The sequence below is a fragment of the Pogona vitticeps genome, chromosome 1 (genome assembly GCF_051106095.1).
Source record: "Pogona vitticeps strain Pit_001003342236 chromosome 1, PviZW2.1, whole genome shotgun sequence".
Classification (NCBI taxonomy): Eukaryota; Metazoa; Chordata; class Lepidosauria; order Squamata; family Agamidae; genus Pogona; species Pogona vitticeps.
Window position 1 is genome coordinate 21,184,330 of NC_135783.1, and position 26,658 is coordinate 21,210,987.

Consider the following 26,658-nt stretch of genomic DNA (forward strand, 5'->3'; position numbering starts at 1 on the left):
TGAGTCTCGAGGCAGCATGGGAACATTCCTTTCTTCTTCAAAGCAAGCACACATGGAGTAAATTGGACAATGGGTAGGGATGTATCTCTTGTGCCTTCCAGATTTTGCTCTTCCATTCCCAGAATTCTGCCTGAAGAGACTCCAGACAAATCCTGGGAGTGCAAATTCTAGAAAATCACATCCCTTGGAGACAGAATATTGCCAAGTTACAGAGCTCTAACAAGACTCTTACCCATCCTCAGTTCTGGTTGCTTTTCAGAGGAAAGGGCTTAGTTTGGTAGAAGGCATTGGGCTCCATTCAAATCCATTGTCCATGGGCATGTAGAATCCTTAAAATCCTCTAAAAATGGAGGTCCTCTGATTTTCTTGAAATACACTTTATTTTGCTTATGATTGGGTGCTATCCCTGACCCTCCCCCCTTGCCAACAATCCATTACATTCAAATAGAAGATAAGAGGTGGTAATTATAAAACTGACCAGTCCTCCAGCGAGCCTAGTATACCATCATCTAGAAGGCTTGGGGGATCAATCTCATTCTGTTCAGTCTCTGCAGGCATTGGAAAGGTTGTGATCTAATGCAGATTGACTCCTGTAATCAAGTAAAATGGGAGGGGGCAAGATTCAAAGCTAAGGGAGAACTGATCTTGTCAAGGGGGAACTCAATTTGCAGTGCTGCGTGAGATCTGAAAAGATAGATCAGGACATGAGGAACAATTTGAATTTCACATTAAAAAAACAGAATTGCCTTTGAACAGTAAATTATTGTGAGATGTCACAAAATACATCTGATTATCCTCTTAAGTTTCAAAAGCACTTTGTCCTATTGTTTAGCTTTCTGTACAGTGAGAACTGCAACTCTGTGAGTGCAGGGGTAGCAGTCTTTTTAGTACTTGGCCGGTGGCATTATTTCTTCCATTACATACTGTGCTGGTTTGTTTTAATAAAAGCCTAGGCAGCATCTATGGTTGGAGTCAGACTCTAGTTTTGTTTTTAAAGAGATGAAAGTATTATTATTGCTTTCAAGCAGGCTTTTGCTACCAGTAATGGTATACACAGTCATTTCTTTTGTCCCTTTCTTGCCTCTGGCTAAACACGTTTTGCAGGCTTTCTGAAGCAATGCAAAACCCACACAACCAGTTTACCAGTTTAGAAGCTGACCAGACTTTTCTTTCCAAGCCTTTAATTGATGATTCTGTCCAAGAAGCTTCTTGCTTTCTCGCTGTCATCCCTTGTCTCTGAAAGAACATTCAAATTTATAACTCATGGATTATGATGTCACAGATGCTATGATAGCTCTGATGCAACCTGACAGGAGCAGTCAGTTCCATAAAAATAATAAAATAAAACACAGACATGGCTGGTACTGGCAGCAGTGACGTTAGCAGAGCAAGCAGACAGTCTGGAGTAAGTGCAAAGGATCAGTCTTTCACTTGATCGGAGGTGTCTAGACACGGTCTTGTAAGAGTCCTACGTTCCAAGTGAAGAAACACCATAAAAGTCTGTCTCTGGATGGGTTGATTTCTCAAAAACTGTTATTCGCAAGGTTATTAGCACAGCTGACAAACAATAAAATCCAGGCAATAGTTATGTTAGTCAATAGTCTGCTGTAGCAAAATAAAACTAAGAAAATGTATTCTGGCACCTTTTTGAAAATCTTTAAACACTGCGTATTTATTTTCAATTAAGTCACTTGATTACAAAAATGTCATTAGGAATGCCAGATTCCAAAATGGTTCAACAAAGGTGGTACATTGCAGTCTCTGCTCACATAAATAACCGGAGTGATTCAAGAATAACCAAAAATTCAAGACTTGACATTCTCAATATACAATACAAAGAGAAATAGCTGCATTTATATGCTATTTTAAAAATACCATTTGGATTGAGAATGGAAAATTATATGTTTTGATCCAGCTGGAAAAACAGAAGGGAAAATAATTTTTGCTTCTTTTGTCATTCCAAAAATTGATAAACAATGCCCATCTTTTAATAAATGGCACCTTAAATGCATATTTTTGTGGACTGTATGTGATTTCTTAAGAAGCTGGCTACAGTCCATGAAAGTTTATCCAAATAAGATTCTAGTTTGTAAGAAACCACAAGACATTAGTTGTTTTTAGCTATTAGTGAAGCAGCTACCTGTAACAAGCCACTCTTTTCAACAAGAGTCGCATTGAGTCACACTTTCAATAGAGTCACATTGAGAAAGTACAATAATACTTTCTTTTGTTTCTCGGACCCTAATCATGTTAATCTATGGCAGCAAAACCAACAAAGAGTTTTGTGTTATGTCAAGAACTAACCAATTACAGCATAAGCTTTTGTGGATTTCATCTAATGGAATGGCCGCAGTCCACAAAAGGTAAAGGTAAAGGTTCCCCTTGACAATTTTTCTCCAGTCGTGTTCGACTCTAGGGGGTGGTGCTCATCCCCGTTTCCAAGCCATAGAGCCAGCGTTTGTCCGAAGACAATCTTCCGTGGTCACATGGCCAGTGCGACTTAGACATGGAACGCTGTTACCTTCCCACCGAGGTGGTCCCTATTTATCTACTCGCATTTTCATGCTTTCGAACCGCTAGGTTGGCGGGAGCTGGGACAAGCGGCAAGCACTCACTCTGTCACGTGGATTCGATCTTACAGCTGAAGTACTACAGACCTTACAGTTGAAGATCTACAGACCTTACAGTGGTTTAACCCGCAGCGCCACCATGTCCCAACTGCAGTGCACAAAAGTGTATGCCAAATAAATCATGTTGATCTTTAAGACTTTAAGGGTGCCAAATCAAGAAGTATTGAGATATATGAATAAAGGCCAAGATATCATGCCACCCATAAAATGAAGAAAATTAGATTGCTTTGGTTAAGTAATCAGAAAGGAAAACAACAGATTGTTACAGCTGATCATTCAAGTTAAAATAAATAAGAAAAGAAGGGCAGGAAACAAAAGAACATAGTGGTGGTGGTTTGGATGTAAAGCATCATCATCTGTTTAGGGTCACCGCATTCAAAGCCAGTCCAGATATGTTTAATCTCCAGTACAGAAACAACAAGAAATCTTTATGAGAAACAACAAGAAATCTTTATGATGTCACAAGGAACCTGGCTATTCTCTAGTAATTTTTAAAGCTACTTTTAGAAATGTGTTGAGAGGAATTTTTTAAAGTCTTGTACCATTGTCTTTGCAATCGCCAGGGTTTCCTCCAAAGGTAGCAAAATGTAAGAAGCAACATAACGAGCAATCTAAAGAGTGACTACATTTTTAACATTAAGGGTAATAAATTACTTTGGATAAGGAATTACATAATGAATTGTGAAAGTAATTTCACAGTCTCTTATGAATAAGTGGTCAACACCCACTGAAAACCATGCTCTCTTGACCTTTGCTAAGCGTCTGGATTTCAAAAAATCAATCAAAACAAACAAACCAATTTAAGTATTCCACCCAGTCCAATTAACCCGAGGCATATGGGTCCAGATCAATTTTAAAAAACAGAATATTAAAGAAATATATCTTATTCAATTAGATAACCCTTCTTTCTACTACTAACACTGGTACAAACTACAGTCTGAATTAAAACCTATTCTATAGTGTTTAAAGTTCTTAGTAGACTCAAGTGTAAACAATTAAAGAAACCAATGGTAAGAGACATCAGCAGAACAGAAATACCCTGAAAAGACCGACTGGAAAATCTGATATAATGGCCTTTTAATTAAAGCTTTATTTTACCAATGAGGAAATTGGTCAAACACTCCATAGAAAGAGCTGTAGAGTTTAGGTGCCACTACAGAAAAGGCCCCCCATTCTGTTTATTGAGCAGTTTAGCTGTAGTTGGTCCTCTTTTCCATATGTTTGTATGCAGGGTTTAAATTTTTCTAGGCAACATTATTTGGGTGGCCAAAAAGTGGAAGATATATGACCAAAAAGAGAAAGAGAGAAAGAGAGAGAGAGAGAGAGAGAAGGGGACATGAATTTGCACAAAACATTGCAATGCTCAATTTCATGTAGAGTTGCCTGTTTATCAATCGTTACTGTAATTTAGATAGAAATGCAGTATTTCTCAGAAGACGGACAAAGACTGCAAACAGGTGAGTTGCGTGCCTGCTGCTCAGTCTGTTGTCCAGATTTATCTTTAAACCATATTGGGTCTTGTTGCTATACTGTATTATGTGCTGTCAAGTCACATTTGACTTGCAGTAGCCCTAAAAGGGTTTTCAAGGTAAATGAGATATTTAAGGAGTGGTTTTAACTTGTTCCACAACCCCAGTGAGCTTCCATGGCTAAGCAGAGATTTGAACCCAGGCCTGAGTTCTAGTCCACCGCCTTGGGTCCTTTTAAAGAGAAAGGCAAGTTTAAAATATTATAAATAAATATAAAACAGTACATATTGTGAGTATAACATCTGTGTTTCTTTGAAGGCAGGCGAAAGGGAAAAGGAAGAGCCTGAACTTAAAAGAGATGCATGGTGGAGGGAATCACTACGGGTATGTATAATGTAAATGCAATTAATTGCCGGCCTTTGATTTCCCAAGGCAGAGACATACCGTAAATCTTTTATGACACCATAGCCAGTCTGCGGAGGAGCTGCACAATGCTACAGTATCTGAAAACACTCAGCATTGATTTAGCCACTACGCAGGGACATATAGCCTTTGTTCCCCCTATTAAGTAATGTCCTTCCATGTGTACTCTGGCATTATCACATTCTCCCATTTACTGAGTCCTTGCTGATTTCATACTGATCAAACAGGAGTGTAGTGATAAATTTCAAAGAATATGGATACTGAAGGTCCCCATAGCTGTGCATCCAAAGAAAGTCCAAAAAACGACAAATCTTTTGTAAATCAAATGGCTCTTGATCAACTATTCATGCCCTAGGCAAAGTAATTTGCATTGCAACTTGCACTACAGTATAATAATTTGCATTATTACTGGGGATACCACACAGACTGTTGCTGATGTGAAAATAAGGGTTTGCAACCATGTACAAAAATGCATTCCCATTTTCATCTGTGATGTGTTAGATGAGGATTTCCAACTGATGCAATACCGAAGAGTTAACTTCTTAAAAGAGGGGAAACCTTTGAGAGCCTTGGGACACTTTTATTTTTGTGGTGGGGGGGAGCCTATAATACCTGAAACTTGTTGCCTGTAGTCCAGCAGCAGTGATTTTTGGATATTAAAGGCTTTCTCTTGCATCCCAAGGCTACCAAGGTCAAAAAAGATCCCTAGGTAACTTTGGGAGCCCAGCATTTTAAATAAAATAAAATAAAATAAAATAAAATAAAATAAAATAATAATGTCTTATGGTTATTACATTATCAGCATTCATATCATAGAGCTGCACTAACTGGATTTCAGTTTCTCTCCCTCTCCCACTCTCTCTGTGTCTGTATATTCCTGTTCCTTCAGAGCATTGTGGGTCAAAGGAAAAAGACTTTACTGTGTATGCCTTCTAGCTCAGCTATCCTAAGTTTCTTAAATGGTGTTTTATTGGAAAGGGAGTGCTAAGAGCAAAAGCTATATCTGCATACATGCATTGTAAAGTTGAGATAATATGTTTCTTCCACCAGCCAACACCCATACCAGGGACTTATCCTGTCCGAGATTTTATTGAAGATGCCCAGATGAATCCAGTGAAAGCAACATATAATTTTAAAGGTGAAGGCAGAAAGAGAGCATCTATCTACCAACAGCTTCCTGATCTAACTCTACCAGACACCTTCAAGTACATCCCTCCTTCTTTTGTAGAACTAGCCCAGAAAAAAATTGCAACGTATTCTTTTAAGAGTACTCCAAGGCAAAGTCCTGCATGTTTATCCTATAGAGACAAGGTAAACATAAACAAATGATAAGGTCCCATTTATCTCGATCACTTACGTTTAAATGAGGGCTGGCCAACCTTAGGCCCTCCAGATGTTTCGGACTACAACTCCCAGGGGACCATTATCATTGGCTGGGGCTTCACATAGTTCATGTCCAAAACAGCAGGAGAATTAAAAGTTCTCCAGCACTACTTTATTCAATATGCCATACTGGCAAAATGTGTTTTTGGAGCATGTCAGACTGCACTAGTCGTATTGCACCAAAGTTATCATATATGGTGATAGGAGCTTATATTCATGTACTGATCCTAATTAAGCAAAAAAATAAAATCATCCCAGCTGAAGGTTCAAACAAGGTCAGAGGGACCCCAGGATTTACCAGAACAGACAACTAATGAGGGGTTAGTCTTCAGAACAGAGTTCAGAAAGGACCGAGGATTCTTTGTGTCTGGAGTTTCGGGGGGCACGATAGGGGGACACAACCTAGTGGAGACCAGTCTTGGATTAAATCATAGCTGGCTAGCTGAAACATGGAATAGAAACATACCATCTCTCATCCTGTCATTGCAGGTCATGCTCATTAAGCCCTATTTCATAACCATGCACTGGTAAGAACAGAATCAGTGCCGTCTTATTGTTGTTATGTGCTGTCAAGTTCCCTCTGATTTATGGCAGCTCTGTGAATGAATGACCTCCAAAATGTTGTCTTATTAACAGCCCTGTTCAACTGATGCAACCTCAAGCATGGTGCTTCCTTTATGGAGTCAATCCAGCTCATATTTGGTCTTCTGCTTTTTCTGCCTTCAACTTTTCCAAGCATTACTGCCTTTAGTTTAGTCAAATGACTGTTTATGGCCATGAAGGCCCCAGTAATTCAGAAACAGACTACCTGGAAACGGACAGCTGCCTCTTCCTGCATGAACCTGCCCACTTGTTAAGCTCTTATTCGAATGCTTTGCATTGTCCAAGTGAGGTGGGTGGCAAGAGGAAATGGGGGTCTTTTCAGTCATGGACCCTTACCTTTAGAATTCTCTGCCCTTTTGCATCTATTGGATCTTCTTGTTTCTTGTTTCAGAAATAATGTTAAAAGAATGCTCTTTTCCATTTTTGGATGCCATTTGATGCTGCTCTTACTTTGAAAACTGGATTGTGCATTGGTATTTTGTATTCTATATAGAAATGTTAATATGTTTAGATTTGTGAGTCATTTCTGAAATCATTAAACATGTATTTCAAATAATTAAAGCCAGGAAACTTGAGTTACCTACATTTGTCTACTGTGCTTTGATTTCACGCAGACGATAGATACAGATCCTGGACAATATGATCTTTTCCCTCCTCCAGTCCCCACTTTTCCAACCAAGTAAGTAAAAAAATCCCTTTTAACTGTTATTCTCCCCCTGAAACGTACTGGTAATTTTTGCCCGCTTAATTTTGAGGACTTTGTTTTTCCCCATTTCAAATCCGCAGCAAATCCGAGATCAAACAACCTTTGGTACTGACAGCCACAATAGATTGTTGCTGAGTTTAGTAAAGCAGGCTTAAACTTTAAAAAAATTATTCCAGTTCAGGAAAATGCTTTGTTGACGGCTTGACCTCCATTTTCTCTGAGCACATATGACAAATGCTGGTCAGTTCTCTGCAAACTTGGCTCTCTAGGTTGCAATCCAGAGTGTAATTCCCTGTAAAAGGTCTTAAATTATGTCTTATGACTTATTATTACTGAAGTTTTCTATGGTACACAGTTATAGCAATTGATACCAAGTGCTGTCATGGTTCTTTTCTATGGAATTCAGGAATTTGTAGTTTAGTGAGGTACAGTAGTTTGATTTCTCTGTAATGTTGTCTCTGCAGTTTGCTAGTATAGAGTACTCGCTGCCAGACAGCAAGAAGTACTGTAATCCAAAAGCAAAGCGAAACGTGTGCTGCTCATATACTGCCCTATAGCTCTGAAAGCCCTCTCTGGACTGCTTACATTTTAATTATGCAGGCTACACGTCTCTCAGTAGGATGAAAGACTGAGTCAGCTTCACGCTGACTACCTGAGTCTGCAGGGACTGAACACAGCTTGTGAGCAGAGTCTCGACTGCAGTACTTTAGTTTAACCACTGTGCCATGAGGTTCCTTTTCAAGACCTCTGACTCGTCCTTACCTCAAATGTACATGTAGAAAGCATTTTCTTCCAGGATATACAGCAGGGGTGAGCAAGTAATTTCTATAGGGAGCCACATGAAATATCTGAACTGTGTTCGGGGGCCGAACCAACTTTACTTAAAAATAAAATGAAACAGTGATGTTATGATTGTTTTCATTTTAAACTTGTTAATCTTCACAAATACTAAAGAGGTTTTTTGCGCTATGTTAAAGATAAGCAACTGATCAACTTGCTACAAATGGTTTTGATGTTCAACTTGTTCAGAGAGAGAAATCCAGTCTGTTCTGGGCTTGAAGAAGTGCTTGAACACTGGACTGGAGCGACGACCGGTGGGCTGACAGGAGCGGCTCACAGGCCGTATGTGGCCCTCGGGCCGCACTTTGCCCAGGTCTGATATACAGGATAGGTGGCCAGTGGTTCTTATGGATCGTATTTATTTATTTATTTATTTATTTATTTATTTATTTATTTATTTATTTATTTATTTATTTATTTATTTATTTATTTATTTATTTATTTATATTAAAAATGCTCAAAGCAGCAAATAGAAGAAGATTGAGAAAAAAATATGGTAAACATAAAATGATGCAGAACACAGCAAGGCAAAGAAGCTAATTGGACATCACACAGCAGTAAGCAAATAATTCAAAACAACCAGTGAAATAGTTAGGATGAAGAACAGTGACAAGACTAAGGTCACTCACTGAGCTTTACAGATGCATGAGAATCTTGATCTGGGTTTTTGTGCTAATTCAGAATTATAACCTGCACCCTATTAGTAGCCCTCAGGAGCAACTATACATTACAATAGTCCATGACTAGGAAAGAGTGGTTGCAAGAACAGATAGGCGGGATATAAATAAATAAATAAATAAATGAATGAATGAATGAATGAATGAATGAATGAATGAATGAATGAATGAATGAATGAAATTCCTACAGTTCTGAAAAGATCTGATGGTCACAGCAGAAGTCTTTCACACCTATTGTTTGCAAATTATTGTATTTTGGTTGTTCTCGGTTTTTCAGGCTCTTTGGCCATGTTCTGAAGGTTGTTCTTCCCAATGTTTCTCCAGTCTCTGTGGCTGGCATCTTCAGAGGACAGCACAGGTTACTGTCCTTCAGAACACGTCCAAAGAGCCCGAAAAACCCAGAACAACCATTAGATCCCGGCCGTGAAAGCCTTCGCGAATATATTGTATTTTGTTTTGTGCTTTGTTGTTGGGTGGTAGGGAGAGTCTTTCAAGTGTGACTATGTACTTCTACAAAACTAATTTGCGTTTCTAATGGCATGTATAATATAGAGTTTAGCCTGCAGTTTGAGCAGTCTAGCTGAATGCGATTAATAAAAGGAAGAGCTTAAGAAGGAAACTTTCCCAAAGTATGAAGGGGGGGTAAGGTGAGCTTCACTTGGGTTGGGTGTGCGGGGTTGGTCCATATTGGGTTGTTGATGGCAGTCAGGTAGCTGTTTTACACATGGTGTGCTCTGCATTCTGTATACATCGGTAGGGTAGAAGTGAGTTGGCATTTGCCATCAAAGGAACTCACATTAAAGATATGACTCAGAGCTTTGCTGAAGCTCAAAAATACTTTCATTTTCTCTCCCCCTTATAAATGTAGGCATTACATGTTCCGATCAGGAGTTCAGAGGTTTCCCGCTTTCCCCCCGGTAAGTACCATCATCATAAATGATGCCGGTGTTCCAAGAAAAGAAAAAAGCAACCCAAGTTTCAGTGTTTCTTGTCTGGATAATTTTTACTAGAGTATTTAGACTTCCCAGTCCCCAAACCAGGACAAATTGTATCAAGATCTCTTAACGCTGGGAAGGGAGCTTAAGAAAAGTCTTAATGTGGAATGAATCCACTGGTAGTATCTTCCTTGGAGCAGAGTTCTGACCAGAATGCTCCTGCCGCAGAAGTGTCTGTGTGGGGATTGACACCAGTTTCACACACATATACACACACACACCAGCCAAGACCATCTCCCCACAGCTCAGGAGGGTCAACTGAGTCTTTTGAACATATCTCCAGCGGACATAGAGGCACGGAAGAGGGAAAGAGATGAAAATGGCTCCTTCCTCATTTCCCGGCAGCCGAAACGTTCCACCAGATCAAAAGACTTCTGCACATGAAAGAAGCCCTTCCAACCACGCAATGCAAATTATGGATCCAACTCTATTAGTACAAACTGATTAAGATTTGAAAGAGAAATGGCATTCATCTGTGTTTTCTTTTATCCTCATCTATTTCTTTTTATGAAGTGGCCTAGCTCATTAAATTCCATATGCCCAACTGCACAAAAAAAAAAAAAATTCTTTACTTCCCAGCAGTGCATCCTGCAGATTGTAGCTCAAAACTATCTGCTACTGTAAAACAGAGATTGAAAGGGGATAAAAATCAAGGAAAGTGTTCTAGAATGGGAAAAGGCTATTCAAGCAGTGACACTGATCTTTTGCTTTGTCCTATAGCTTCCTAAAATGGCTGCAAGAGTGCATGGCTGTCCTGAGCCCTCCCTCTTTGTACTCTGTGGCTAGAATATCCAGGGAACCTCTTAGGCTCCATTGGTGGGTTCAGCTTTCACTCACTTTTTCCCTTGGTGCCAACAGAATGTTTTCCCCTTTCCTTGGTTCAAATCATAGATGGATTTTTTTAAGCCTACAAATGCCAAATTGAAGAAGAGGGATTTTTTAAGAGTGTCGCTCTGATTCTGGGATGAATGGCAGCTCTTTGTTCTGCCCTATAGACACCCCCAAATCAAACAAATACTAATTACTTGCTCTGTTTTTGCACATTAATCCAAGTGAACATATCTAATGAATGGATTGACTGAATGACTGGATTTATATGCTGTCCCATTAGTGCAAGCACTACTAACTACACTAGGGAGTTTAATGAGGGTGAAGGAGAAGAGCGCAAAAAATGGTCTGAAGCTCAACATCAAAAAAACTAAGATCATGGCCACTGGTCCCATCACCTCCTAGAAAATTGAAGGGGAAGATATGGAAGCAGTGACAGATTTTACTTTCTTGGGCTCCATGATCACTGCAGATGGTGACAGCAGCCACGAAATTAAAAGATGCCTGCTTCTTGGGAGGAAAGCGATGACAAACCTAGACAGCATCTTAAAAAGCAGAGACATCACCTTGCCGATAAAGTCAAAGCTATGGTTTTTCCAGTACTGATGTATGGATGTGAGAGCTGGACCATAAAGAAGGCTGACCGCCAAAGAATTGATGCTTTTGAATTGTGATGCTGGAGGAGACTCTTGAGAATCCCCTGGACTGCAAGGAGAACAAACCTATCCATTTTGAAGGAAATCAACCCTGAGTGCTCACTGGAAGGGCAGATCCTGAAGCTGAGGCTCCAATACTTTGGCCATCTCATGAGAAGAGAAGACTCCTTGGAAAAGACCCTGATGTTAGGAAAGTGTGAAGGCAAGAGGAGAAGGGGGCGATAGAGGACAAGATGGTTGGACAGTGTTACCGAAGCTACCAACATGAATTTGACCCAACTCCAGGAGGCACTGGAAGACAGGAGGGCCTGGCATGCTCTGGTCCATGGGGTCACAAAAGAGTCAGACATAACTTAACGACCAACCAACAACAACAAAATTTACAATACCCCACAATAGCAACATTGCTCTCTTCCTTTTCCAGCAAATTGCTGGTATTTCACTCTGTAGGCGGAATGAGAGGCAGACCACTCAGAAACAAAAAGAAAGGGAAGGAAGGAAGGAAATAGACATGTGTGAAAGGAGAAGATTTAGAAGTTGTGAAAGAAAGAGAGAGAGAAAGAGATGGAAGGAGAAGAAATCAGAAAGAATTCCACCTTGACCATGTTTTATTTGTTTTAATTATTCCTATTTTTTGGTTTGAGAATTCTCATCTCTAGCATATGATCTAGACCCAAAAACTGTTTAGAAACATATTTATTTGTTTGCTTGTTTGTATGCTTGCTTACTTACTGCCCCTTTAGTGCAATGCACCAATCTGGGCAGTTTACAACAATAAATGAAACACACACCAATAACCTACAAATAAACAATGACAAATTTCTTTTGGACTGTCCCTTCTATAGCAGCTCCTGAGCCAGATTTCTTGATCCATTACTCTATGACTCTCAAGATCTTTCTGATAATGCCAAGGTTTGCTTTTTAGTCCATGGGGAAAACAATTATGTCACTACTCATGTTGCTTGCTTTTTACAATCTGCGATTCAAATTAGAGAGACTATCTCCCAGGTATAGACCATGTTTGTATTAATCCCCCCTATTTTAATATGGTTTTAAAGGACTTATTATATCTTACAGTTTTATTTTTGGGCTAAAATATACTGTACTTTTTTAATGCCAATAAAGGTCTGTATGTATGTAAATAAACAATACCAAATTTGACACGACAAAACAGGGGGCACCAAAGGCAAATGTTCTATATGATAGTAGGATAAGAGGCTTTTGGCCTGAAAAAGTTTCCTCATTCCCAATTTAGACCTTCAGCTCAACATCTGTCATTCAAAAGTAAAAGAGAAATTTCATCTTCAAGTCTAATTGTTGAGGAACAGAACTTTGAAGGAATTGGCCTGGAGGGAAAACATCCTCCCAGCCTCTAATTGTGAAGCTAGTGCCTCATCCACTTTGATCCTCAGAATTGATGGGCCAGATGATGTGTGTACTTCTGAACACCAAATGCTTGGCATAACCCTACAGATCATACAAACTGGAAGACAGCTGAAGGAAAGAGAATCCATATTGGAAGTTCCTGCCCTCACAAGATCTTGAGCCTTCTCTGCAAGATACAGGAGGCCACACATTTCATACTTGATGGATGTGTTGATTGCCAACTATCCAGATTCAGAGATGAAGAATGAGTGTGCTGACATTATTGATGCAACTGGGCCTCCACTTAATAATGCCCAGAATTCAGGTGCAGAGGCCATGAGGAACCATTGAAAGCTTGTCATCAATATTAAGCAAGTGTATCAGCCGGAGAGCCTATGAGTCATCCCTACCATAATCTTGATAAATGGCTTGAGCCTGAAAGCACTGAAAAGAGCATATAGATGATATGAATCTCCCCAAAAGACAAATCACTCAACTCGCTGAAGCTGTCACTTTGACACAGCCAGAATTATCTGAAAGACCTTGAATACCACAGATGTTAGGGGCTATGAGAGCTTTGCATACCCCTCCTTCCTCTCTCTCTCTCTCTCTCTCAATCTCTCTCTCTCTGTGTTTGTTTGTGTGTAGACAACCAAAAATATTGCACAAAGGAGAAATACTAAGATCTGAGCAAAATGTATAGTCAAATATCTGTCTTTCTGTCAGATGGCAGCCAAGTTGCTTTGGAATAATTTAGAAAAGTGTTTCCCTTTATTTTCTTGCCTGCCTATTTGAGGGCAAGGAGCTAATGGATGAGAAGAAGGAATTAGGAACGACTGGAGAAGGTTATATGGGGACCATATATGTAGAAAAAAGATAAGGCCCCACAAATCGTATTTTAACATTTGCTTCTTGTTATTATTCTTCATGCCTCATCGTACAGCATAAAAGGGTGGAGAACAAATCTCTGCTTAAATAGCTTCTAATTTAATGTTTGACACAACAGGAAGGATAGTGGTGACTATAAAAGATAAGGCGGTAAAGACTATATAAAACCCCTGCAAGTTTTAGAGAACAAGATGAGAGCTTTTTTCCTCTTCATGAATTCTGCAATCTGTGTAAAATATGTTTGTGCAAAACTAGTCTCTTTCCCCTCTGCGTGTGCGTGTGTGTTGGCGCCTCCACAAAGAAAACAAGCTCTCTAGTTAAGACTGACAGAAAATGTCTTGCTGTCTTGCAGGTGATGAGAAATATTGTGTATTTTCTCATTCTTACACATGCATGTATGATTTACCTCCCTTGTGACAAAGGATGGATGTGTTTACATGCAGGTATACTGAGACCCAGACTGGATATTATTAGAACTGCCTGAAGTGACAAAAGACATCTGATTGTCCTAGCAAGAGTTTGGCTGGCTTTACATTTTGTAGATTAGTTTGCTTTTGTTTTATGTTTGGTCTTTGGAAGGTAAATATGGGTTTCAGTCGCAAATCAGATTGCATTTTGAAGGAACTACAGTACATGCTTGGAGGGGAAACACTGTAATACTGGAAATACACATATCTTTTAATATGTGTTTTTAACCTGGTACTACTCTTAGCTAAGTAAACAGTGCACATATTTTTATTTTTGGTATCTTTTTCTCTTTCTTCCTCCTTTTTTTAAAAGGACAAAGTAGCAGCATTTAGAACAATCTCCTCTTTTCAGGTGCGAAGGACCCACTTGCCTGGATGGACAAATCGTGGTCTGACACAATACAAAGCAACTCCCTATATTCTAGATAAAGAGTCCAATAAAATTACTTTGGGGGAAGCTACAGTTCCCCAAATCTCTTGTCCAGTATGGTCATTGACTGTGCTAGATGGGACATTAACTTAACATTTCCAAGCTCTACTTCTTCCTAAATCAAGAAATGTGTTGCCAGATTGGACATAGCACAATTTCCTGGAACTCAGAAACACTGAGGAAGGCCAACCAAATTGATACGGGATTTTCAGTCCTTACCCTACGAGGAAATGATAAAGGTTTGAGTAGAGAGCCAGTGGTCCTCTGGATGCTGTTGAATTATAACTTTATTTAATCTTAGTAGGAGCCTCAGGGCAGAGTGGTTACACTGCAGTACTGCAGTCAAGACTGCTTACAACTTGAGTTCGAAGCACCATTTTCCATAGGAATGAATGGAAACACAATTAATCCGTTCCAGACAAGAAAAATAATCACCAAAAACCAAAACAAAGCACGGCAAGCCCCATCAGAACACGATGGGGGTGAAAAATAATCCAAAAAAACCCACACACACAGCCAGCCCCATCGGAATGCAATGGGGCTGGGGGGGAAAACACACACCCCACACAGCCAGCCCCATTGGAACGCAATGGAGCTGGAAAAACACACACCAAAAAATGAACAAACAGCACAGAAACATACCCCCCCAAACCCAAACCCACCCTGTAAAATCCAGTAAATGTACTGACCCAGAAGCAGAAAGCAGCACCAGGCAGTCAGAAGCCTCTATGCAAACGTGTGCACACTAACTGTTGGGGAAAAAGAGCTACAAAGAACCTCTTCACTGACCAGTCCTGTAATTTGAATTCCCTGCCTTTTTCCCCTGCCTCTTTTGTTTGCAACTCGAAGCTCCAGCCACAGGTCGAAGCAAAATTTTGTGGCTGGAGCTGGTCACAACTCGAAATGGTCGTATGTTGGGATGTTCGTAAGTCAATGCACCACTGTATAATTAAATTTTTAACCATCCAGAGAGTGCATTAAGTGGTATATAAGCAGCCCATTTTGCTTTGCAACTCCCATCACCCCTGATCACCGGCTGTATTGCCAGGTGCTGATGGGAGCTGGAGTCTAGTATCTGGAAGGCAACAGGCTCCTCACCAGATCCAGGTCCCAGGTTTGGGGAGGAGAGAATTCAAGCCAGCTTTCCATCTGAATGGGCCCACTGCCCTGCATCACTGTTGCCATCGCCACATGAAATGGTTAGAAATAGAATGGCTACAAAATCCCCTCCACAGAAGGATCCAAATATATGCATCAGCTCAAGGGACCCCACTGCCTGAGCCAATACAAATGCGTTCATTGCAGAAAAAAAGTAGACACCTCAGAACAGTGGAGGGGAAAAATTGAGATAAAGGGTGTGTGGGGTAACTTCAGGTTGATTCATTCCAGTTCCAGAGCAATTCTGATATTATTTGCCATTGTTGTTACGACTTCAGTGCCAAGGATACTGTAAAGCACAGCAAAACCTCTGTTGAATTTGGTTATCTTGGGAAATGTTAAAAAAAAGTAGAATTTGGGAATCATATAACAATTAATTAATACTCTTATGGCCTGCATAGTTTGTGTGATAAGAAGAATAATGCTGGCAGGGATTTCTGTTACTGTGTTGTTTTCTGCATTTCTCACCTGCTGTATTTTTCATGTGTAAATTCTAGTTGATTCCATGCCTCTTACCTTTCAGAAAATTACGCTTACATGCCTTTTTTGTATATTTATTTAAAGCAACACAGTCCTGCTTTCATTTGTTTGTTTAGGATTTAAAATGCTTCTAGAGTTTCCAAATACATGGTAATGTTCAGATGTCAGCTGTGTCAAAATCTGGATCAAACGCTGAGGAGGATTTTGACTTCTCTCACTTCCCTGATCAAGTTGACACTTTTGAAGTCTGACAATAATGGTAGAGTCAAACATAAAGACATCCTTTCAATAGTTGATCACCAGTAATTTCGAAAGAACAGAAAAGGAAGATGTGTAACATGAATTCTCCAAGGACGTCCTTTGCCTTTTAAATAAATGTTAAGCTTTTATTTGAAATTCCTCCAGGATCTCATTAATATCCCCGTGCCAGGTGGCCTTCTGTGCTAGAAGAGACTTTCCGTGTAAACAACATCTCTTTAAATGAGTTATTGATAACAGCTACTGTCCAATATTTTGCAACAAATGAGCTGCAATTGGCATCTTAACATTTCCCCGTGTCAAAGTGGCAGCAGCGTTTTGCAGGTGAACTTCTTAGCTATTGTTGCTCTAAAGATGTTTATGTGCTACCTCTTTATCTTATTACAAGTCAGAGCCCATTGATGGGCATGGGAGAGGATGGCCACATGGAAAAACATACAAGGCACATGTAACTTTAATACCTGTGGCAACCAGGAATTTCTGATTTTCTTGTCATGGAAGCTATCCCTACTGAGATTCCCTGTCCCATTGTAATTGTGTACCATCAAGTCTATTCCAATTTATGGTGACCCTTTCCAGGGTTCATAAACCAGCCTCTATAGCCTCCACAGACAGTGGCTGGACATTTCCATAACCAGGGCTTGAAAAATTTTAGAATGTCTCAGCAGTCAGTAAAAAATATCACTAGTCAGCATGACCGGACTATAGCATTGCAACATATTGGGATTAAGAATCACTGATTCATACCCTCAGACTTAGGTTGCTTTATTACCTGCGTGCCTGGGGGTCATGAAGCTTGTACAGTATTTTGAATGCCTTTCTTTTGAATGTCTCCAGCAAAAATAAAACTGAAAGCAAAATCATCCAGCCTCTTAAGGAGCCACAGTTCCCTCCCACCCCAAGATGTGTCCTCGTTCGTTTGAAATTGGGGGCAGGGAATCTCCATATTCTCCAGCATGGGACTCCTCTACATTCTCCTATGTACCACTCAAACTCTCTTCTCGCGAGAAGAGGGCAGTTTTTCTTTTGCAATGGGAGGGGGGAGGGGAGGACTGAAGTTTTAGAGCAAGAGAGAGACAGTCAGAAGGAAAGGAGGCAGGCAGGCAGGGAGCTGTGACTTGTTGAACAGCATTTTCCACTTATCACAGATGAGTGGACGAGTGCATTTTTCAAGCCCTGTCTATAATAGATGCTATTTCTTCCAATTTGTTACTTAACAAAAGGAAAAGCATTATGTTGACATAATTGTACGCATCCCAAACTTCATAAACATTTTTCTCTTCAAGATGAACCAAAATTGAATTGCCACAGGGGATAAGAATTCGTACATACATAAACAAGGGATGCCACTATGTCAAATGTGTTAAAAAGCACAATTTTTACACTCAGGAGACTGACAGATACTAACAAGTGAACACAAGATAAAAAAAATAAGATGTTAACTTGTCTACCAGATATAAATAAGTATTTTCCCTGCCTTTATTAGAAGAATATGCAATTGTTGCTTGACAACTTGGTGCCACAAGTTGGTTTCTGAGAATGATTGAAAGTAGATAGAATGGTTTAAATGATTTTGGTACAAAACAATGAGCTCATGATCTCTGCCTATTGTTTATATAGTAAAAGGTTGGTTTGTTTCTCTGGGAAAGATAAAGATGATATCTTGTAATTACCTCAGGACCATGCAAGCCTATCACAATCAATTAATGTTACTCAGATCTTCTCTGGTGAAAATATATGTTATTCTTTCTAGAACACAGATGCCATATTCATACATGCAGTCCCCTTGCAATTCCAACAACATGGCAGATATGTGGCTGGATGGGAGGAAACAGCAGAGCTGTATTATGTAGCCGTACTCCATCTGTCATGTCTTTTCTGATTGGCTGGAGAGATCTAAACAAGGAGCTTGCTCCTAATCAATAAACTTCCTCCCATATGATTTAGAACATTTATTGCATGTGGGTAGAGTATAGAACATAGAACACCTACATCCTGTGACTACAACTTCCAAAATTGTAGGATAAGTTCATGTCCTGTAATTAGCCCCCTCATGACTTTTCCAAACTCTTGTAGAAAACAGGTGGAACAGGCAATGGTGGAATGTCGCGAAGGAGAAATTTCCAGTCAATGTAGCCTCACCCTGTCTCTTACTGAATTAACTATGAATTTCTCAAGATGGGTAATGAAAGAACTAGAAAGTGGAAACAGTATACTGGAAACCCTGGAATACCTTGGAAGTTTATCAAGGTTCCCTAATTAGAAGATCAGTTATGGTGGATCTTGAAAGACTGGTTGTCCACCATTATAAGTCTTTCGTCAAAGGACCCAGACAAACAGCTTTCCTCAAAGGCTTTCATGCCCGGGATCCGATGGTTGTTCTAAGTTTTTTGGGCTGTTTAAAGTGTTCTGGAGATTTTTCTCCCTAACGTTTCGCCAGTCTCTATGGCCGGCATCTTTAGAGGACAGGAGTTAAAACTCTGTCTGTGTTCTGGTGTAGTGTGTGGGATAGTTGAGTATTTGTAGCTGTGGGATCAGCTTTTTGTCCTTTTCAGGAGATTAGGTGATTATGGTGATCAAGGTGCTTTTTGTTATGAGTGTATTGTTGTGATAAGGTGGAGATGATCTGTCACTGTGATTGATGGGTGTTGTTAGCTAGTCTACACCCATCAAGCTGATTCCATAGCTACAAATACTCAACTATCCCTCACAACTATGGCAAACATTAGGAAGAAAAACCTCCAGAATATGCCCAAAAAACCTAGAGCAACCAAACAGCTTTCAGCATTGTGGTTGTCATGTCAAATGGCAACCAATTTGGTAAAATCGATTCAAAACCAATAGTCTTTGGCCGAGTCAGATTTACAGAGTTTCTGTGCTGAGGTGCAAGAGCCCTTTTTATGGATCCCTAGCATCCTCACATTGTGCACAGAGATTTGTGCCAGTCTTTATGTTGTGAGGTTAGATTATTTGGCATTCCCTAATAAACACATTCAGTATTTCAATGGACATCATATTTGGGGTGTCATGAATTGTTTATGTTGCAATGCATATTTATTTATTTATTAGTTTTATTTATATGCCACATTTCTCCCAAGAAGGGACCAAAAGTGGCTATGTTTGGAGGGTTATGAAGCTATGAAGTGTAGGAAAATAGGAAGCAGCCTTATACTGTGCCAGACTCTTGATCTATCTGGCCAGTTTTACCAGTCCTGGCTGGCAGCATCTCTCCAGGGTTTCAGACAGGATTCTTTCCTAACTTTACCTGAAGATGCCAGGAATCAAACCTGGGCCTATCTGCACGCAAAGCACGTGCTCTACCAGCTGTTACATGTTGTTGGCGTTGAATAAAACAAGGCCCAATATTGTCCACACCAGCTTTGAGCTTAAGCACTTGCCTGATGGTCATAGATGATAAGGAGTTTCACATAGGTGAGCATGTTGAATTCCATTCAGCTGAGTATGTACAGAAACTCAAGCAAGCTGCCAGGGGAGGCAACCACCTCCTCTGTGCCCAGCAAACAAATATTGAGGTTAAAAGATAGATTTCCATCCTTCCTCTGCCAGTCCTCAGCAGACTAGTAAAGTTGTTTGTACACTTATCAAGTGCTGTGCGTTTGCATAGCACACTGAACAGAATTCCCTCTCAAAATTGTAGAGGTGGGATGCACGTGTAATTTTTAGGAATTTTATAATAACAATAATAATCTTAGAACTGCAGAGCTGGAAAGGGACCCTATGGATCATCAAGTCCAGTCCCTCTCGAGGAGCCATACCGGGGAATCGAACTTCCAACCTCTGCCAGATACCTGAACCTCTGAGCTATCCTTAGGGTAAGTGTGGGCACCTTTGGAGAATCCAAGCCCAGTATTGCCAACCCTCCAGGAAGCTTCTGGAGTTTTCACCCATCTCATCTGCAAAACCAGAATAGAACCACTAGAGACTGGCACAGGAAGATGACAATATCACCTTTTTCTCTGTGTGGATTATAAAGGGAATATAAACCTTTATTGTTTTGTAGAAAGAAGGCCCAGGCCCTGGTGAATATGAAATAAGAGAAAGTCTACCTGGACCTATTCGATCATGCTTCCTGTCCAAGGTGCCACGTCTGTTGCCATCTCATACTGTGAGTATAATTTAGGAAAGAAGCCAATACAAGATGTGTTCCATGTGCATAGATGGGAGAGGGAGAAACCAGTTTGGAAAGCTGGCCAGGCTGGTTTGGGTTTCTGAAAACTGTAATCCAAAACAGCAACTTTTCCACATTTGGGGTAGGTCTGTAGCCAAAAGGAAGAGGTTGTGAGCCCAAGTCAAGCTCAGTGTCATTCCAGTCAGTTGTTATCATGTGCAATCAAGTTGCATCCAGGCTATGGCAACTGTATTCATCAGTGATCTCCAAAATGTCCTGTCTTCAGCAACCCTGCTAAGTTCTTGGAAACTCAAGCCTGAGTCTTCCTTGATGGAGTCAATCCCTCTCATGTTGGGTCTTCCTCTTTTCCTGTTGCCTTCAACTCCTTCCAGTCTTATTGTCTTTTGCATCAAATCTTTCCTTCTCACAGTGTGCCCAAACTATGACAATTTCATTATTTTTGCCTCCAGAGAAAGTTCAGAATTGATTTGATCTAGGACACTTCTCTTTTTTTTCTGGCAGTCCAGGGTACCTGCAAAGCTCTCCTCAAGCACCATATTTCAGATGAATCTTTTTTTTTTTCTTTTCAACTTTCTTCTCTTACTTTTGCATTCATACATAGTAATTGGAAATACAATAGTGTGAATGATCTTGTTGTTTTCCTCCAGTGACAAATCTTTATACTTGATGATATTTTCTAATTCCTTCATTGCTCCCCTTCTGAGTCTCAGTCATCTTCTGATTTCTATTGTGGTATATAGATCGGTCTTCTGAAGATTTTTTGTGCACTCTAACAGCCAGCAGATATTTGGAATCTGATCTCAAGTTCTTCTTCCTTTATGAAATCCAGCTTGAACATCAGGCATTTTTTCACTCCATGTAAGATAAAAGCCTTTGTTGCAACACCCTGAGCATCACTTTGCTTGCAAAGGAATTTAGACCAATGGGCCTATAGTTACTGCACTCTTTGGCATCACTTGGGGATTGGAATGTATACTGAACACTTGCAGTCTGCAAGCCATTTTTTTCTGTCTTGGTTGGCATATTCTTGTTAGGATTTTGACAGATTTTTGTCTTTGTGGCTTGAGATAGTTCTTTTGGTCCACTATATACCCCTGGTTATTCATTTCTTCCCAGTGATTTCAGAAAAGCTTTCATTTCACTTTCTAGAATTTCAGATTCTTCATAGTAGGATTTCTCTTCAAAGGAATCTGTCATTCCTTTAGTTCTTCTGTATAGTTGCTCTTCCACTGCCTTCCAGGAGGCAGTGGAAGACAGGAGGGCCTGCTGTGCTCTGGTCCGTGGGGTCACGAAGAGTCAGACACGACTTAACGACTAAACAACAACAAAATAGTTGCTCAGTTTACTGTTTCCACATTCTCTTTATTTGATCCTGATCAAACAGTGTGCTTCTCTTTTGGTCTTTTAGCATTCCTAATCTAGTCTAAAATTTCCATTTAATTTCTGGGATCTTCTGGAAGAGATCTCTTGTTTTTCCTTTTTTTATTTTTCCCTTCTGTTTCTTTACACTGACCATTGTAATAGTTCGCTTTGTCTCTATGTGACAGTTGCTGAAAAGCTGTATTCAGCATTTGGACTGAAATACAGTTAACATTTACTTTTGATTCTCACTTGTCCTTAACAATTTTAAGTGTTTCTTCCATCATCCACCTAGGAGTTTACATAAGAGTTGTCTTACTTAAAAGCAATTAATATCATGGCCCTACTCTAGTTGAGACAAGCAATGAAATGTAGTTTGTTGTATTTATATGTGGAACCTGTAGATTATTAGAGCAAGGGCATAAAAGAGGGGTTAATAGAGAAGTGCTGGCAGAATTGCTCAGTGGTTTAAGTATCTGGCTACAGAGTCAGAGGCTGGTTCCCCACTAGGCTCCCGTGAGAAGAGAAAGCCTGTGTGGATCCGGGCAGGTTGCACTGTCCCAGGATGTCCCCATAGGAAGGGAATAGTAAACCACTTCTGAGTATTCTGTATCTGCAAAACCCTGAAAAGGTCTCCATAAGTCAGAATTGACTTGACAGCGCATGATTAATAGAGAATAGATCGGAAAGAAAAATGCTAATTTAAAATAGGAACAGGCATGCTTTCTTAGAGCTAACCTAATGTTGCAAATGTCAAAGGAGCCATCAATGTGATTGCATCTGTTCCTCTTGTCTCTGTTGTTTCACCATACGGAAGCCTGTTTGCATTCAATGCTTGTTTCTCTTTCTATACAGAAAGTACCTGGTCCGGGAATGTATTGGCCGACAAAGCAGGTTCCAAAACAGCCTAGAACGATTGCCAGTATGGGACGGGAGCACACCATCTTCTTCAGCAATGTTCCTGAGCTTTAGAATCTAGGGTGGTGTAGATATACTGAATTTTACAAGTGTTGATTTTGAAACCAGGCCCATGCCTTCTCCATTGTCTATTCTTTCTTGTTCTCCAAGCGTATACTTCATCACTCTTCTTTCATGTACAGCAAGGAACATTCACAGCAAAATAACTGATCAGGACAAAACTCAGCAATACCATTGCTGTTCCCTGTTTCAAAGAAGTAAGCATTCCTCTGGAGGATCTTTGAACAGAGTTATTCTTATAGCCTTAATTCTAAGATGAAGTAACTTGATGTAAAGTTTCCTTATCAGAGGACTGAATGTACAATATTCCTTCACCAAATGGGTTCTTTAAGAGATGTTCATAGCCAAGAAGTGTTCAACGGTGCAGTGTTGTCTCGGCATGTTGCACAAATTAAAGGATACCAAACAGAATCAGTACCACCTGTGTCCTTTTGTCTGATTAATTTTCTCTGTTTCAGTTCCTCGGTTCATGCCAGGTGCCAAATTTGTTTGCACCAATTCTTATGAGAGAGTTAAGTTCCTTCATTTCATGTTCTGTCTATTTCTTGTCTTCATCACTAGCTACAGTAAGCTTGCAAGGATGCTGGCAGACACTGGCCAGAATCCTGCTGCTTATATCTTTGATGCTGATCTCTGAGTGGGTGTATGTGTGCTAGTGCTCACTAATAGTATAATATTATCTGGTTTCCAGGCTTAAAATACCAAATACTGTGGCCAGAAACAGATATTAGAAATAAGCCATAATTAAAGCTGGAAGCACTTCATCAATAGTGATGCAGATGAAAAAGGGAGATTGTCCATGTTTGTGACATGAGACTTAAAAGGAACCCCAATCCTGAAGACTAATTCCGAAGCGAAAAAAACTAATTTGCTCGATACTGTAGGTATCTCATGCTTTAAAACTCAGGGCCTGTTCAGACTGGCTGTTTCAGCATACTCCTCCAATCTAAACAGCAAATGACCCGTTGTAGCGCAATCAACTGTCAATTGAGTGATTCCACAAATATCTGCAGAGGGTCAGGGGAAATGAAATTATTTTTTGTATTGCTCCTCTCTCTCTCTCTCAATGCTATTCTGCTTTCTCCCATACCTCCTCTCTGCTTCTCTTCCCATCTTTTCCCCATCTCCTTTCTGTCTTGCTCAGAATTTGCAGCCACCATGAGATTTGGAAGCTGAGATTTCTAGAGGTTGCTATTTCCCAGCTAAATGATGAGCATGCCAAAAAGAGTCCATGCCCTACCACTCAGCCAGAAAGGTGTGTGACAGCTCTAAAAGGGGAAGGATGGCTCAATCTAAGTAGAAACACATGTGGAGTAGAGATGGGGGTATTTGTATTCATATACGAATATCCCTGCACAGCTGGACTTAATGAGGGTCTGGCCCCTGGGGCCGGACCATCCACTCACGCACACTGCATCAGCAGTGGCCTCATTCATCCTTCCAATCACTCCCAGAGCACCACTCTCTTCCTGCTCAGCTAGCCACTCAGCAGCCATACACGGAGACTCGTCCTCCCTCCCCCTGCCTGGAGTGGCTAGCTGAGCAGGAAGAGAGTGGTGCTCTGGGAGTGTTATCTAGCTCCGTAGGGATATTATTTGTATACTAATACCCCCATCTCTAACGTAGATACAGTGTGTTTTCAATTCCAAACAGTGCCCTCAACTATTCATATATCTATATGCCAGTGTAAATACCCTCACAGACTCACATTAGTCGAGAATTTCCTTTTTCCAATCCTAGGCTATCTCTAACATCAGACATTACACTCTCCTCTCTCTGGAGCAGATTTCCAAGGGACATGGGTAGCAACAGAGAGAAGAGAACTTGGTGAATATAACCGCTTTTAGTCCTTCAGTGGAAAAGCTCCATTGGGACAAAAGCGTCTGACGGAAAAGACCCTTCCAAATTGTTCTTTAGCCACTATATTTTATCTATGGTAGTAAATTGCTCTTGAACTACATTTCTCTCAAACTTTGCCCTAGTAAGGTGTAATTTCAGTCAGCAAAGACATTCAGCAGGAAGCAAGTAACTCATAAATGAAATAAAGTCTTTCAAGATTACAGAGCATTATCAGAGGGAATCGTGAGAACCAACTTTTCAAAATAAGGTACAGTCTTTTACTGATCCTTATTACCATTTTATTGCTTGCTGACTTAATCATTCCTGTCCCTTGTCTCCAGAAGTGCCATTAAATTTCATTAACTTGAAAGCAAGCATCAAAGTTCAGCAAGGCACTGCCAGCTGATCTCATCAGCACTTCTCTGGTCTAGTGTCAAGTAATGATACCTGTGTGTGCCAGAAAGTTTTTGAGAAGCTGCTTATGGATTTCTTAGGAAGAAAAAGGTTCTGGTGGCATTGTAACAATGTGGGAGAATTTTGACACGTTTGTAGTATTTCACTGAAAACAAAAGTCTAGAGGAGAGGAAATGTTAACTCCCAGAGGGTCACACCCACCCACACAAAGTATTTGTGGCCCTGGGGGCCTCTCCCAGATACCCCCAACTGTCATGATGGAAGTTATTTTTCACCTTAAAATCTAGATTAGTTTCCAGGATATCTGCTTTTCCTCTAAAAAAAGATATGAGGACTGATTTTAAGCTCCTCCCCAATATTTGGTGTTTTCTTCAAAATTGGGACTGATTTTAAATCCAGTTTAAAAGAACATCCAACTGATCTCCAGCTATCCAGACTGTGCTCACCCCAAACTGAAAAATTGTCATAGTGCAAAATCCTAAGAAGCTCTAAAATCCACCTTGGAAATTTTACTTTTTGACAATAACTTTCAGAATGTCCCCAGACAACATGGCCTCTGGCTGACTGGGGAATTATGGGAATTGGCATCTAAAAAGTAACTTTTCTAGACTCTGGCCTAAATGACAGGTGACACTGGAGTTCCATGGCTGGATGTTCCACTCATTGAGAAGCAGCTGCAAAAAAGGAAGAAGGTAGACTGGAGGAGAGGTTTGGAGAAAAGGGGTGTTCGGATCCTCCTCTATACTATTTTCCTGCTCTAAATGGCCCTGGACGTTGAGGTTGGCAGTGGAAAGGGAATGATGCCCCACCCCACTACAGCCAACATCAACTTTGGAGAGGTAAGAGTGAGCATGGAAATAGCACTGGGCAAGTGTTAAAACTACAGTTGAATAGTAAGAAGACAGAAACCATGTCTGCAGAAGAACTACATAATTTTTATGTTGATAATAAAGAAATTGAAATAGTTCAAGATTTTGTATTCCTCCATTCAGTCATCTATCCAAATGGATACTGCTGCCAAGAAATCAGAAGAGGGCTGTATTAATGAGACATAGAGGAAAAAGAGAAAATAGGGAGTGAGCCGTCCCCGCCACAAAAAATATCCACGCGAGATGCGATAGATAAAAAGGATGAGACATTGAGAGGAGTGGAGAATGTAGAAGAAATAGGAAAGAGAGAATTGAATGAGATACTTTTTTACTTTACCTTTATTAGATTTTTACCCCGCCCCCCTAGACAAAGTCTACTCGGGGCGGCTTACACACATAATAAAACGTCACAATATAACAAATATCATAAAATCATTTAAAACATAATTTGACACTTATTTTAAGTCATAGCTAAGATGAAATAGTTTAAAAAGATAAAGACTAAAGATCAGTTAATTGACCTTGGAAGCAAGATAAAAGAGAAGATTGAGGTTTGTTTAGTGGAGGAGAAAGAGGGAGAAAAGGGGGAGGAGTCCATCTTGCTAGTCTGGAGAAGGGGAGGAGAGAATTCAGGAGAAAGGAAAGATTGGAGTGTGAAAGGAGATAAGGAGAGTGACAAGGAATATGATAGGATGAGAAGTTTAATGGAAGACTTTCCGAATTTAAAGATGGGAGGACTATTATCAAATCCAGACAATACCAAGCTGAAAGACATCCCACTGGATCCATTGGA

General features: G+C 40.2%; 1 protein-coding gene across 1 annotated transcript; it reads left to right on the top strand.

Annotated features, from left to right (window-relative positions):
* The first annotated feature begins 1,354 nt into the window (after window positions 1-1,354).
* Window positions 1,355-23,160, top strand: STPG4 (sperm-tail PG-rich repeat containing 4). The gene is made up of 7 exons (XM_078384034.1): window positions 1,355-1,405; window positions 4,418-4,483; window positions 5,573-5,833; window positions 7,123-7,187; window positions 9,600-9,648; window positions 20,278-20,382; window positions 22,621-23,160. The coding sequence occupies exons 1-7, from the start codon at window positions 1,355-1,357 to the stop codon at window positions 22,735-22,737; spliced, it is 714 nt and encodes a 237-aa protein (XP_078240160.1). The 3' UTR covers window positions 22,738-23,160.
* The last annotated feature ends 3,498 nt before the right edge of the window (window positions 23,161-26,658 follow it).

Bases quoted from the DNA above. Each gene is read 5' to 3' on its own strand.
- STPG4 (XM_078384034.1), top strand. From the start codon at position 1,355: ATGGCTGGTACTGGCAGCAGTGACGTTAGCAGAGCAAGCAGACAGTCT. The intron at 4,484-5,572 runs GTATGTATAATG...TTCTTCCACCAG, and splicing joins GGTGGAGGGAATCACTACGG to CCAACACCCATACCAGGGAC. The intron at 7,188-9,599 runs GTAAGTAAAAAA...TTATAAATGTAG, and splicing joins GTCCCCACTTTTCCAACCAA to GCATTACATGTTCCGATCAG.